Raw genomic sequence first — 14017 nt, 5'->3', positions numbered from 1 at the left:
TGTTCTTTTCTACCGTTTTTCTATTTTATTTTATCCTGTTGTTCCTTTCCCCTTCAATCTTAATATTCGTATCATAGTGCTCATAACCCTTAATATTCATCCTATAGATACCTTTGATAAAGACTTTCCACTGCTTTGAATGCAGTTTAGTAGCTTCCTGTTTCAGGGAGCTTTGATTATAGAAATTTACGTAACTAAAGACTATGTATCTTGTGCATAACCCGCCGGCTTCTCGTCCCACATATCCACATAGGGAAATGGATAGTATTCTAGAGTAAAACAAAACATAGCCAGATTAAAATGGGGTGGATGCGTAGAATATCCCTTATAGAAAATAGCTGGTGCAAATGCTTACCTCATAAATGATAATTGCCACAAATACCAAGAAATTGTACGTTACTAATATGGCACCCTATCATTTAGCTTCCTCGAAAATTACAGAAGTATCAGCCGTGCTTGCGCATGCGCTCAGCGTAACTAATGATCTCCGCTTATATCCACGGGACTTGTTTGCGGTCCCTATCAACTGGCTGTGAATTTAAGGCAGTGCCACCTTTTAACTTGCCTTACTAAGAGTTTCCATTTCCGCGGTAGGCTTTGTTCATCGATATTAAGTAATCTATTTTATCTTTTTCCTTATAGTTCTTTGTGATACTTAGTCACCACAGACTTACATAATGTATTCAAGCGTAAAAATATCATATAAAGGTTGGTGCAACCAGCCCTTGATCTTCACATTTTCTTTACCTATCTGTTCATTACACGTTTAGCTCTTATTACAATCAAATCTAATAAGACTCATGAGACTGGAAGTACAAACACTCGAGTGTAACGCAGTCTAATTTATATACTCCAAAATGCAATCAGTTGGCAACGGCTCTATCGCTCTAGTTTCGAAAAATGCAATGAATTCAACGACCACATTTACGGGTTGGATGGCATGCCCATGGAAATATATCAACGGTGTGGGTTCGGGTCGATATGTTAGCAGCAAGCCAGATAGAATTACCAGATATGATCTTCTCAAAGCTGCGCATGAGACAGAAATGAAGGAACTGCTTACGGGAAGTGGTTTGAAGGCCAAGAATAAAACAAAAAAAAGCACCAAAGTAACATTGGAGACTATAAGCGAAGAAAACTCTTCGAATGAAAGCTTTTTCTAAAAATTGCGTCTGCATATCAAGTCATGATTACTTCCTTTGACTTAAATTCAAACATCGCCGGACGCTAAACATCAATGTTTAGAAAAACGGTCTATAGAAAATGTGAACTGAATTTACATACTAATATTCATAATAATAAATTTTTTATTCTAGTTTCATTGTTCATCAATTCTTCTTAAACGTAAAAAAACTATTTTGAGTATATATAATACACATCAACGATGCAAGTTCATTATTTTAATCTGTTAAAGGGATGTCCAATAGTTCCACCGTATTGCAAAAGGGGCTAAATGAAATTTCAACCAATTTATCTCTTGTGAAGTCCAAGTTTGGTAGTTCAACGCAAGTACAAGCCATTAAATAGCCATATAAAACTCTCAACGTTGACTCATGAGCAATAATGAGGATATCCTTGCTTGTATGCTCCATTTCTAATAACAATGGTTCCATACGAACAGCTAAGTCGTGGTAAGACTCTGCTCTGGGGAATCGGAAATGATATGGGTCTTTCAATGATTCTGCATATTCCGAAGGATATTTCTTCATTATTTGGTCATCAGTGAGATCGGCGATACTCCCTGGGTTCAACTGTCTCAGTTCAGATCGTTGCTGAACCTTAATACCTTCTTTTGAAAAAAAAAGGCCAGTGTCGTGGGTTCTTTTTCTCGGACCTGTCCAAACTATCAAGGATGTCTTCAAATCTTTATCAAAGTTTCCATCCATTACTTCAACTAAAGATTCTGAGTTTCGCTTTGCCAGTCTCTTCTGTTCAATTCTTTTGAGCACAAAACTTTTGAGCACTTTTGAATAATGGATTCCTTCATCGTTTAGTTCTTCATCATGCATGTAGTTATCTTTATCGCTAGTTCCACAGCGTGCAAAATACACACATCCCTTCTTCTGTCTCAAATTCATTAAAAAGAAAACGATTTTGTTAACCAGATAGCCATGTATATTGTCTTTGACGATTATCTGCTTTCCCAGATTAATATATTTAATGTACGATAATTCTTCGTCGTGCGTCATCATCTCGTAGTATGGTTCATTGAGTGCTAAACGCCTCATATATTCGTCAACAGCATCGTCCGTTGAAAGGTCTCTATAATCGCTCGACTGCAATACGAGCGCTATATTCCTATTCATGATTTCTTGATCAGATACGATTGATTCTATGAAAAGCACTTTAACACCAATTTCACAGAAGGTTGCTTCTAAATTCTTTCTATCAATCTTACGAATATTCAAGGCATCATAAATGGCCAGTTGACCAGAAGTGCCATTAAAAAATAAAAGTATGTCGTCTAACATCCGCCTGCGAAGTTTTTCATTAAATTCTACCCCCTCTTTTGACTTTGGAACTACGCAGAAATAATCAGAAGGTACATCTTTGGCGGATTTTTTATACTCTGAGAAATGAAATGATTTAGTCCTGACTCCTAACCATCTAGTATACCTCGTAATCGCCACAGATAACAATGTCTTAGATGTTGCGGGAAGGCCAACGAGGACGACGAGAATTCTTCCAGCGTGAAATAGATTACCTGAGTCCGTGGAGTAAAGTTGTCCAGGGGATATATAACTTTCCGTATTTACTGGCCCATGCACCCCATCAACGTTGATGTTTACAGATCCTGTTGTGGTAGAAGGTTTGTTACTTACCCACCTTTTGACGGTTCTTGCCATATGATTACCTTGTTTAAAAGGCTTTATAATCTCACTTCCTAGCCCATTGAGGAGCTCCTCGTCATCAGAGAGCACATTCGACATTCTTGCTAATTCTCAACTTATAAATAAAGCTCGAATTTCTGTTCTTGTGGAAGTGGGGGTCTGATGAAGTTGTGTAAAGATCCAAGTGGAGTAAACCGCTTTTGTGTTAAAGCTTCTATTCCGGTTCTTGCTTGTCATTATTTCCACCCCCCTTAACCCCGGTTTCTAGAATAAGCCGGATATATTTCACTCCGAAAAAAAAAGCATTCAAACCTGTAAGATCAGAGAGGTTCGGATGATAGGTCACATGCTATATATATAAAGAATTTACAGTATAGTCGAATGGATACTATTTTATACGTTTTACATATGATTATTAAATGGTTTGTGTAAAAAAAGTGCAATAAGTTTAGAGAAAGTTTTTAGGGATTATATATTTACTCCAACTTACCACCCTTTCTTTGGATCAAAGCCTTTCTGTCCTTGTCCAAGTGTAGTTTAGTGATAACAAGCTTAGATGGGTGCAAGTTAATTGGAACGGAAGCACCGTTGACCTTTTCCTTGGTAACCTTGTCAACTTGAACAGCGAACTTCAATCTGTAAACAGAGGAGATCTTACCTTCTTGACCCTTCTTGGAACCACGAACGACTAAGACTTCATCATCTCTTCTGATTGGCAAAGCTTTAATACCGTATTGAGCTCTCAATTCCTTGGATAATGGAGCGGATAATAAAACACGACGTTCGGAGGATGGGGCAGTGAAATAAGCCTTTCTTGACTTTCTTCTGTCGGAGGAAACGTCTAAATAAATAATAATTATGCTGTTAGTATTGTGGTGGCTGGAATAATTTTGTTTCTTTTCTAGCAGTTAGAATTAGCGGCAGGCGATTTTCAAAATTCGTACAACACTCTTACGTATTTAACGCAGATTGAAGTTTTCTTTTGGACCCCATATTGAAAAACTCGGAAGACTTTACCCATGTATGGTTCGCTTAGATCATTGCACTGTGTAATACACGGTGTTGTCTACTCATAAACCAGGAAATTATTGGTATTGGAGATCAGCACTCTGCCAGTTTTCTCTTATAGTTATGTTCGCCCACTCCTAACGGGCAACTTCACTCACTGTAGACTCTGCATCTGAATATTTCCTCTTTTAGTCTGAATTTCAGTGGTACTGATCTTTTTCAATCTTGTTTTGATGATTTATACCTTAATTCTTAACTCTAGTTCAATTTGATATACAGATTTAGCATCTGGATACATACCTAATGATTGTTTAGCCATTTGGATAATTTTTGGTTGGGTATTATAATATTGTTATAAATCTACCGTAAAATTGTCCACTTGCTATTATAGTCACCTTAGTAGTATATCGCCTTCTACAATCCACCGCCAACAGGCGTTCACAGACGAGAATGTCTGGTACCTCTGCCCAGCTAGTGCCTCCTGTTACAGCGCAGTGTTAGGCTGAGTCTCCGGCAGTGGCCAACTCCCTCATACTAAAAGCCCCGATGAGCAAAGGGCAGCTACAGAAAAATGCATTTTTTTAACATGCAAATAACCCATACATCTCGCCGAGCTAAAGCAGAAGAATAATATGTACGGATGTTAAACAAGAGTTATGCGCGGGCATGAAACTGGCTTCACGGGAAACTCCACTAAAGCTGCGTAACAGGCATTCTATAGCAAGCTGGACTAACACGAGCCGAGGCATTAATAAACACACCAGTACGGTTTACCGTTTTATAGCAGTGGCTGTTCCCATCAAGCCATTTTCGGTATCCTGATAGATATAGGTATTGTGATCTATCGTGAAAGTCTTTATAGACCCATACTTACTAGTCAGTGCCTAATCACTGACTACAAAAAGTGTAACTTCTTGTACTATTTAACATAAAAAGATGAGGCTGAAGAGCAGCTCTTGCCTTGGTATAGTGATTGGTGGAAGTTGTATCTATAAAAACAAAATTTTGCTTTCTTGATCTACCTCTACAACTAACGTTTCCTTACACCCAGTTAACAGTACATCTCATTTTCGGAGAATATTGCCAAAAAAATATTTAAAAGCTCCTCCCGGGACTCGAACCCGGATCACAGCCACCGGAAGAATGCATGCTAACCATTGCACTAGAGGAGCATAGTAAATTATCAATGATAGAAATTGCAAACATCATATAATGCAATAGCTTTCGTCAACTTTAAATCTAATTTCATTAGCATACAACTGGTTTGGACTAAAATTCCAGCTTCACAATATAAAGCCTTCTTAAATTTAATAAAAATAATAGAGCCAGCTTGTTAGAGTTGTTGGGACAAGATTCAACTATCGTCCATCTATTACTATTATATACGGTGTTAAAAGATGACATAAATTACAAGACCAGTAAGTYAAGATTYAAAGTGTCGTCGAAATTAATGGAAGCTGAAGCGCAAGGATTGATATTGTAATAGGATCAATGAATGACAACATATAAAAAGAGGAACAGAATCATTTATAATATTATGCAAAATTACTGATTCCTTTTTGTGGATTCCTGAATCCATGAGGAGAATATATAGTAAAATCTATATACGTATTATTATAACATGGAATCCGAAAATTTATAATTCAACTTCAAAGGTCAATATTGTAAATTTTTAAAACGATTTGCCCATTCCTAATTATTTGTACTTCCTGTACTATTAGTTATCACACAACTTGTCTCCAAAATATATATCGTGGCTCTTCTTTAGGGCTAAATTATGCTCTTCAGAAAACAACTCCAGCAGTCACCATAGAAATCAAAAGTATTATAAACCCTGAGGTTTTAAATGCAACGGTACTGCCATTTATATCATTCTTTGGGGGATGCTTCGCCTTTAAATTTTCTTTATTTCGTGCTGGGTTTGAGATTGAGCAATCGCCATTGGAACACGTACTGTTCACTATAGAATTGAGAATATCATTGCACACTGAATCATTTGAGAGATGTTCCAAGCTTTCTAAATTAAAGTACACGTTTCTATCATTGAGGGGGCAGCGTTGATCTTTCGCGCCTACTTTGTAGTACAGTTTGCTTAGCTGTAAAGACATTTTCTGCTCTACGGAACAATCAGAGAACATACCGTATATACCTGTTTTACCATTTGCCTGAATATCAGAACAATCAACTTTCGAACATAAGTAGTCAAAATAGTTCTCGTATTTTTCAGACTCAGAACCAAAAGGAACCACGGCACATGGCAAAACCGTATCCAAACAGGCGCACTTAGATCTATCCGGTGTTGCAGGTAATTTTTCGTTTGCTTCCCAAACTCTCCCGGTGATACTTGGGCATTCAGTATCATTCCGTGCCTGCTGATTTTTCAAAGCAATTGAATACCGTTCCTCTGTGGTGCCTTTTGGATCGGCTTTTTTGAACTCTTTCTCAAGATTTTTGAAGTCAGGAAGAATATCCACTTCATTTTTGTCATTAATTTTGACAACGCCGTATTCATTTTCTTCTTCAAAATACATATATGCAAGACCTCCCGACCAAACTGAGGACATTTTGTTACCATATAGAGCACTGACTTCAGTAAATGGTCTCGGTCTTATGATATTGCAGCCGAATTCAGAGAAAAATACAGGGATTGGGTAACCTTCAAATTCTTTTGTCCTTTCCCTATATCCACTAGTCCCATATGTAGAATACCCGCACCATTCATACATATTTATTCCGTAGAAATCAGCTTTGACCTCTCCGCAAACAAAGTAATTGGCAAGGTTTTCTCTGGTTACAGCATCATCATTGGTAGAATAGCCGACCGGAATATTTCTATAGTCGGACCTCGATATGTACTCTTTGGCATCTCTAATTGCAGCCTTTACAAATGGTGAAGCAAACGTATTTGTATGATCGTTGGTCACCTCATTTCCCGCAAAAAAGCCAAGCAGATTTGGAAAAGAAGACATTGCGTCAATTACAGATTTATATCTTTCAAAGATGTTAACATCCCAAGCCGGTTCTTCTCTATTTATTGAAATATCTGGTTCTGAAAGGTCTAATAGAACATACATTCCTTCGACAGACAGTGCTTCCATACATTTTTCGTGCGACTTTGTTGGGTCAATTGCGTAAATACGCAACGTGTTTACTCCTAATCTTTTAAGATATGGTATATCCCTCAAGCATAGCTCTGGATCTGCCAAGGCGTCGATATATTTTGTCTCAAAAGCGCCATTTGCATTTGCAAGCTCCTCTTCACTTCTCTGTGGTTGATATGCGATGCCTTTAATAAAAAACTGTGCTCCATCCAGTGAGCTGAAAAACTTGCTTCCAACTATCTTAATCTCCGGAGTATTTCCATAATTGTGACTTGAGGAACAGAAAGTAAAATGTATAAAAAAACAAACAAACAATTGAATGGCTATACACAATCTTTGTTCCTGCCTCATTCTATTGTAATATTTTGGCCGTTTTCTAATTAGAGAAGTAATGACAAACGTGGTTTAATTAAAATTTTTTAATGCTTACCACTTTTCATTTTTAGGAACAGTCTTTTGTAGTCACATTTTCCTTTATTGACCAAGTGACACAAATGTTTTCTTTGCATTTTTACTGGCGCCGAAAAGACTTTTTTGTCACCTAAATGTTTAAAGCGCGGCCAAAAAAATAATTTAACAGTGTTAATAATAATCATTTATTTGGACGAAGACAAACCCCTAATATATAAATATGTCTATATATTTACAATAAAAAAACTATATTACAAGACCCTTCCAAAGTAAATAAAAAATATAACAGTTCAACTAAAACATCGGATAATATTCAGATAATCTTTTGAGGATTTCTAGCTTATTTGCTTCCAAACAGGAATATCGGTAAATATAAAACAGAAATTCAAGTATTTCATACTGAATGTTATTGCGATCATTTAATAGTTGACCAGGTCTTCAGATGAGGCGCACTTGTGTAATAGTGACTTTTATATGTTGACATCTGGTGTCCCGTATCATTATTGTCTTGATGTCTTGGTTGAACTAAGTTATGGAAAGTGCCCTTCAAACCGGAACCAAGGTTTTTAACGTTAGACGAAGCCACAGCAGGGCCAACAATGCACCCTGCAAAAATGAGCAATACTAAGAAGTACAAACTGCAGTACTTCTTGACCATGCGTTTACGCAAGCGTGTTTGTTTCAAAGAATAAATTGGTGGACGAATTTGGCGAGAAGGCTTTAACCAAAATAGCATAATAGAATGGTACTTGTCAATACCTGGGATAATAATAAATGGTAATTGGCAAATTAAGATTGCATGTCCCAACACAAAATCGGCTGCAAATTCAGATAATTCGATGACTTTGGCAGTTAATTCTCTAGTTGGTTGAGTCCAAGCCATGTAACCTAAACCTTTACCATACCATTTACCAGTCCAGAAAGCCGTATTAGCATGATCATTCTTGAACTCACGAGTCAATAATAATGCTGTCATACAGTGGAAGATTAGTCTTTGACATTGGATGCAGGTAACAACACCAATCAACATTCTGCTAAAGTTGAAACCCTCTAGAACCCACATAACAATGAAAAAGACAATATGGACAATAACAGCAATACCGTGCGCAATACCTGCCATGACAGAACCTGTTTTCTTACAGCACATGCCGAATAAGGGACCAGAGCAACAAGACATACCCATACAGAAGAATAAAACACCTAGATCAATAGCAATAGGAGCCAATGTACAGATAATAATACGTAGAACAGAGTTCACCGTATCATCCTTACCGTTCTTCACACCAGTCTGAGCATTGATGAATGTAAAGGCTATAAAACAACCGGCAGCGTAAATGGCACATGGCACAATTTCAGAAGAGATCAAGTTTGATCTGTGAGCTCTATTGGCATCACCAGCGGCCTTTTCAGATTCATCACCAGTTGTTTTACGCTTGAACCCAGTGATACGTGCTCTAGACATTCTTACGTAACCAATCCATGAGTTTCTATGGTACTTATTATTACCTCTTGATAGCCATCTGATGTAATCTCTATAATCTAAGAAGAAATCTTCCCATGAGAATTGATGTGGGTTGAAAACGAAAGGCGCGAAAATTAAGGAGGATAGAGATGCCCAGAACCATAACAATGGAGCTTGCCAATGTGCAACAGTACCGAACAGTAACATTAAAATCGATCTTGCACCCATGTAGATAGCAGATCCTGCAAATCTTGAATACAGGATTGAAAAAGGTATACGAGAAGTAGCGAAACCACGACCAGTTGAAATATAACGCGCACCACCAATTGCCAAATCGCTTAGTAATGCAGAGGAATAGATTTGACCGGCAAACACTTCGAACATAGGAGACAATGATAATATATGGCAGAAAAATCTTTGAGTGGCTTTCCATAGACCACGTTCGATCAGTTCTTGGACGACAATGGGGACAAAGGCAATCCAGAAAACAATGAAAATAGATAATGTATAACGTCTCACCCAATCAATTGCAGGATGAAAGTTATAACATCCGATTGGATACAAAACATCTSTRAKTGGTGYGTTTCTATTATAGATACACAGRATGGATTCATGGGCTAAAGCATGYAGRTTCACCAAWGTTAGCATAAACATYTGTAASGAYAATTGAATRAACAAGTTRTTCAAATGGAAACCTGGATGCGCATAATAGAATGTTAAGAAACGATCAACAGGTAATTGAGTACCCAAGTAGTAGTATTCACGAGATAACATTTGTTCACCCATACCGGCACCAATCTTTGTGGTGAAATTCAAAATAGTACCGAAACCCAAATCTCTACCTTTACCACATTGATAATATTCACAATGCTTAATACGACCACCACGAAGCAAAGCATTCATACCAGCATAAATATCTTCATTCAAATGTAAACCTTTTTGTGCTTTAGAAACACCACCTCTTGTAGTCATGAATGTAGCATTGATGAAATCAGGATGACCATAATGCAATTTACCACCAATTTGAGATAAAGTACGAGCAAATAATGTACCAAAAGTCTGTTCTTTACCAGCAGCAACATCACCCAAGACACCAGAGTTTTCAGAGAAAATGTATTCTCTTGCACCTACGATAGCAACAGGATGATTGTTTGATTGGTCTTGATACTTCAAACCAGGGGCGTATGGGTTAACTTGTTCGACATTCAACTCTTCAAATTCAGCCAAAACGGATCTGATCTTCAAACATTCCTCCAAATAGTTGTCTTGGTTAGAATCAATTAATTGAAGATATTCACCTCTGTAGAAAATTAAAGCATGATTTTGGTTATCAGACTTACCGTCACCAAGAATTGGGTTACCAGATAATTGAACTCTGTACTTAGGACGTCTGCGACCATTGTCTAAAATTTCACAGTGACCATCGATTAGAGAAGAGTAAATTCTTGGTTCTTCACCTTCATTCAATGGAGGTTCTTCGTCCAAGTAAGCAATTTGCAAATCTGGGTAAGCTCTCAACAAAAATTCAGCATTTTCTAATTCGTGAGGTTTGAACTTAGCCAATCTTTGCATAGAAACCAAAAACTTGAACTTTCTTCTGGCCATTTTTTCCAATTCTCTTTCCAAACCTTCAGCGTTTCCACCAAACATTTGAACAATTTCAGGATTTTCAACACGGTATAACAATTTGATGGCTCTAGAGTAATTCATGAAACCGGAAACGGTACGGTACAAAGTTTGGGATCTCAAAGAAGCCCAAATTCTGGTACGCAAAGTATATTCTGGTGCAGCAGATTTGAAACCAATACAGTAAAAGGGCAAATCATCGATTTGGGATTTCAAAGCGTCATCTTTTTCGGGATCATCTTCATTTCCTTCATATGCAGCAGTTTCCTCAGCCAAAATCTTGGTATCCTTGACAAAACACTCCCATTCAACGGGATGTAACTGTTTTAGGTATTCCAACAGAGTGACTCTGGAGAATTGATCATCTTCACGAATAATTTCTCTCAAAGACAATAATATTCTTTCGGCGTAATGAGGAGTTAACACAGTAAAAGTTGGCATGTTGTCAACTGGTAGTGGTTCGGGAATTGGTGTAGACAGAGACTGAGCGAAAAATGAAATACGACGTTCAGCTTCTGAATCTCTGGGGAAAAATTCGGTTTCAAAATTGTTGTCATCTTGAGAAACAAAGAAAGTTGGAGCTCTCAAAGTTCTTTTACCTTCAATTTCGGATGGAACTTGATGATACAATAACTTTTGTACATGATCAATTGCCAACAAGTGTTCTCTGTACATGGAAATAATGACAGCATTCCAAACTTGAGAAATTAAAACTTTTGGTTTGTACTTAATTTCCATATCGCTGGTAGCCAAAATTTTAGAGTAAATTCTCTTTGGTAATCTCGTAAAGATATTTCTCCATGGTGTTAAGATAGAAATACCTAAATAGAAAGATTTACCGACAGAGAAAACAGTATTGACAATGATATACCATAAGTAGGTATCCAAGAAGAAAAGGATGAAATCTGTGGCAATCATCAAACCTAGCACAATCTTTGGTTGGATTTTACATATCTTGTCACCCCACCAATGTTCACCTGTACATCTCATTGAAGTGGTAGACAAAATTCTCATTGGATCTCTCAATGATAAAATCAAAAAGAAATATGATTCTGAATATTTGGCGGCAAAAACAGTGACCCAGACTAGATAAGACATCCATCTGTCTAAGCCATGCAAAGGAGCAAAAGCAGCAGTAAAAGTTTGAGATGCGACATAACGTCTAGTAGATTTCTTCATATAGGATGTAAACAACCCACCCAACGGCATAATGGAAAAGAAAATGATAGTAGCAACGGCAATGAAAAATGTAACGGCAGCTACAACACGTGCAGCAGTGGAGTTAACGGTGTCTTTATCGTAAGCGAAAACGAATATAAGCGGACCTAGATTGATAGCAAGAATGACGCATAAGAACCAGAACCTACGAGATAGATGTTGAGCACCAGCCCATTTTCTTGGAACGAATGACCATTCACATATAGTAGCAATGATCTGAATTATGCATGCTACAGTACCACCTAATGCCGCGGTGGCCCATCTATAAGCTGCCAAAGGTTGATTGTTGACCAGTTGTTGATAGTTGTGAGTGTAGAAGGTTGGTGCATTATAAGCACAGTACATCCAATAGATGGAAATATGCATGACCCAAATACGGTTGAAATTAGTGATCAAATGTAACCAGGTACGGGTTTCCTTATAAGTCTTAAAAAAGACATCGCCCCAGACAACATCGCCTAATCTTAAATAACGTTCTTCGACTGGTAACTCAATCAACTTGGTTCCATCTTCAAAAACGATCTTAGCAATACCTTCTGGGTACCAAAACAATTGATTTAAGTCATCGTACCCAATGACTTCGTTGTGGTCTCTTTCACGTTTGACAAAACGACCATCAACAACTTCGTAAACTTGATTTCTGATGAATTGATATAGCGGTGTTATGACTCTGTTCAAGAAATCACCTTCTGGCATGGGTTCTTGACGTTGTTGGCAGAGAGGAGAATCCAAATAATCAGCAGCACACTTGTAAATAAAACACAAACATTCTGCTGTGAACCTGACTTGATTAGCTTCACCCCAACACAATAGGTATAGGGCGATTTGGCGAACTCTTTCCAGTGGGGACAACTGGTTCATTTTTGCTTTCCATCTGAAATCAGCGGCTTCTAAAGAGTTGTCACCTTCGATTTTATTTAAGGTTTCTTCAGCATCTTCTGGGTCCGCCTCTTCCATGGCCTTCTTATTCTTCTTCTTAGCCTTTCTTGCCTTTCTTGATAGCTTACCAAGACTCATATTTCTGAAACCGATATCGTCATCCAAATCTAATTGAGCAGCGAAATACCATTTTTTGTAATTGGCAGTATCACCACCGATATAATCGGCATGTAGGGATAGCAAAGCTTGATCTGGTGACATTCTCGAAGACCTCGAATCCAAAAGAACCATAAAGTGGTCGAAGACATTTCTCATGGAGTCTCTTTGGAACCCTAGTCTATTTGTCAAATCGATGAAGATATCTTCTATTTGCTCGATAGAGACGGGAGATTGAGAGTCCGCAGTCCAAGCAGGATAAGGTTCATTCGGTAAAGCCATAGCAATAGCGTTTGGATCGTAGTTACCATAGACGGGGGTGGAAGTACCAGACGAGTTAGGTTCTCCGTAACTCATTTGAGAAGGGGTGTACTGGCCACCATAGCTGTCATAGCCAGGGGTGCCAGGGGGGCCGTAACTGCTGAAATCGGAGAAGTTTTCACCGTCTTGCGCAGCCATGTTTGGCGGTTGGCCATAGTATTCGCCGTTTGTGTATTCTTGGTCATAAGAGTCGTTTGGTGGCTGTTGACCGTACATATCAGCTTCGTTACCGGCGGCCATAGCTGGGTCGTAGTAACCATCAGTTTGTTGAGGATACAAAGGCTGGCCATACTGGTCGTAGTCCTGCTCTTGACCTTGACCTTGGCCTTCACCTTGCTCCTGAGGGTATACCGTTTGATCCTGGTAAGGATGTTGATCAGCGTTCATTGTCTGATCGATGTGAGAAAGAGCTTACTTTTTGGATTTACTTTTTTTTTCTTTCTCTTAGAGCGAACGTAGACGAGTTTAATATTCCTCTAAATACCAGTCGAGTGACAGTATTGTCTTTCTATTCTGAAACCACAAAAATTCGACTAATCTCTTAAAATGGAACTTAGGATTTGCGTTAGTTCCTGAGTGCTAAGTGAAAGCTAATGTGTGAGAATGGAGAACGTTATAGTCGGTTAAAACGTCTGTGGTGTTCTGCCCGTTTTGAAAGGTAAACTGAAGATCAAGAATAGAACTAAAATATCTTTTAATATAAACCAAGAGAAAGAAAGGAACAAGAATTTTTTGATTTGGAAAACTGGAAGAAAAAGGAACGGATAGATCGATGAAAATTTTCGAGACTAGCTTATGAGTTTTTCTTTTTTTAGATTCGTGCGCGTAAAATACCGAACCATATGAAGAAACAAAAAAAAAGAAATTCTTCCCGTCTATCTCAAACGCGAAAAGCCACGGTCCACGGAGATAAAGCCACTTCCTAAAATAGTAACCAAAGTGGTAAAGGCGGCCAGGCACCGCAGAGCGAGAACGCGTCAAGAGGCCCCGAGGGCGTGAATTGC

General features: G+C 38.2%; 4 protein-coding genes and 1 non-coding gene across 5 annotated transcripts; 1 reads left to right on the top strand and 4 right to left on the bottom strand.

Annotated features, from left to right (window-relative positions):
* Positions 1-857: 857 nt before the first annotated feature.
* CIS1 (Cis1p) lies at positions 858-1163 on the top strand (the record flags this gene model as incomplete). Its single annotated transcript, XM_018366898.1, has 1 exon — positions 858-1163. The coding sequence occupies one exon, from the start codon at positions 858-860 to the stop codon at positions 1161-1163; it is 306 nt and encodes a 101-aa protein (XP_018220737.1).
* A 237-nt stretch (positions 1164-1400) lies between these two features.
* DI49_3846 (bifunctional fructose-2,6-bisphosphate 2-phosphatase/6-phosphofructo-2-kinase) lies at positions 1401-2930 on the bottom strand (the record flags this gene model as incomplete). The annotated part of the gene is made up of 1 exon (XM_018366897.1): positions 1401-2930. One exon carries the CDS (start codon positions 2928-2930, stop codon positions 1401-1403), a length of 1530 nt encoding a protein of 509 aa, XP_018220736.1.
* A 2009-nt stretch (positions 2931-4939) lies between these two features.
* On the bottom strand, positions 4940-5011 carry DI49_3845. The gene has a single exon. It is a non-coding gene; the product is annotated as a tRNA-Arg (tRNA).
* Positions 5012-5623: 612 nt separating this feature from the next.
* On the bottom strand, positions 5624-7291 carry GAS2 (1,3-beta-glucanosyltransferase; the record flags this gene model as incomplete). Its single annotated transcript, XM_018366896.1, has 1 exon — positions 5624-7291. One exon carries the CDS (start codon positions 7289-7291, stop codon positions 5624-5626), a length of 1668 nt encoding a protein of 555 aa, XP_018220735.1.
* Positions 7292-7766: 475 nt separating this feature from the next.
* On the bottom strand, positions 7767-13400 carry FKS1 (1,3-beta-D-glucan synthase; the record flags this gene model as incomplete). The annotated part of the gene is made up of 1 exon (XM_018366895.1): positions 7767-13400. The coding sequence occupies one exon, from the start codon at positions 13398-13400 to the stop codon at positions 7767-7769; it is 5634 nt and encodes a 1877-aa protein (XP_018220734.1).
* Positions 13401-14017: the final 617 nt, after the last annotated feature.

This window comes from Saccharomyces eubayanus, chromosome XII (assembly GCF_001298625.1).
Source record: "Saccharomyces eubayanus strain FM1318 chromosome XII, whole genome shotgun sequence".
NCBI classification, from domain to species: domain Eukaryota; kingdom Fungi; phylum Ascomycota; class Saccharomycetes; order Saccharomycetales; family Saccharomycetaceae; genus Saccharomyces; species Saccharomyces eubayanus.
The sequence above is the reverse complement of the archived record's forward strand: the minus strand, read 5'-3'. Positions and strand labels throughout refer to the sequence as shown.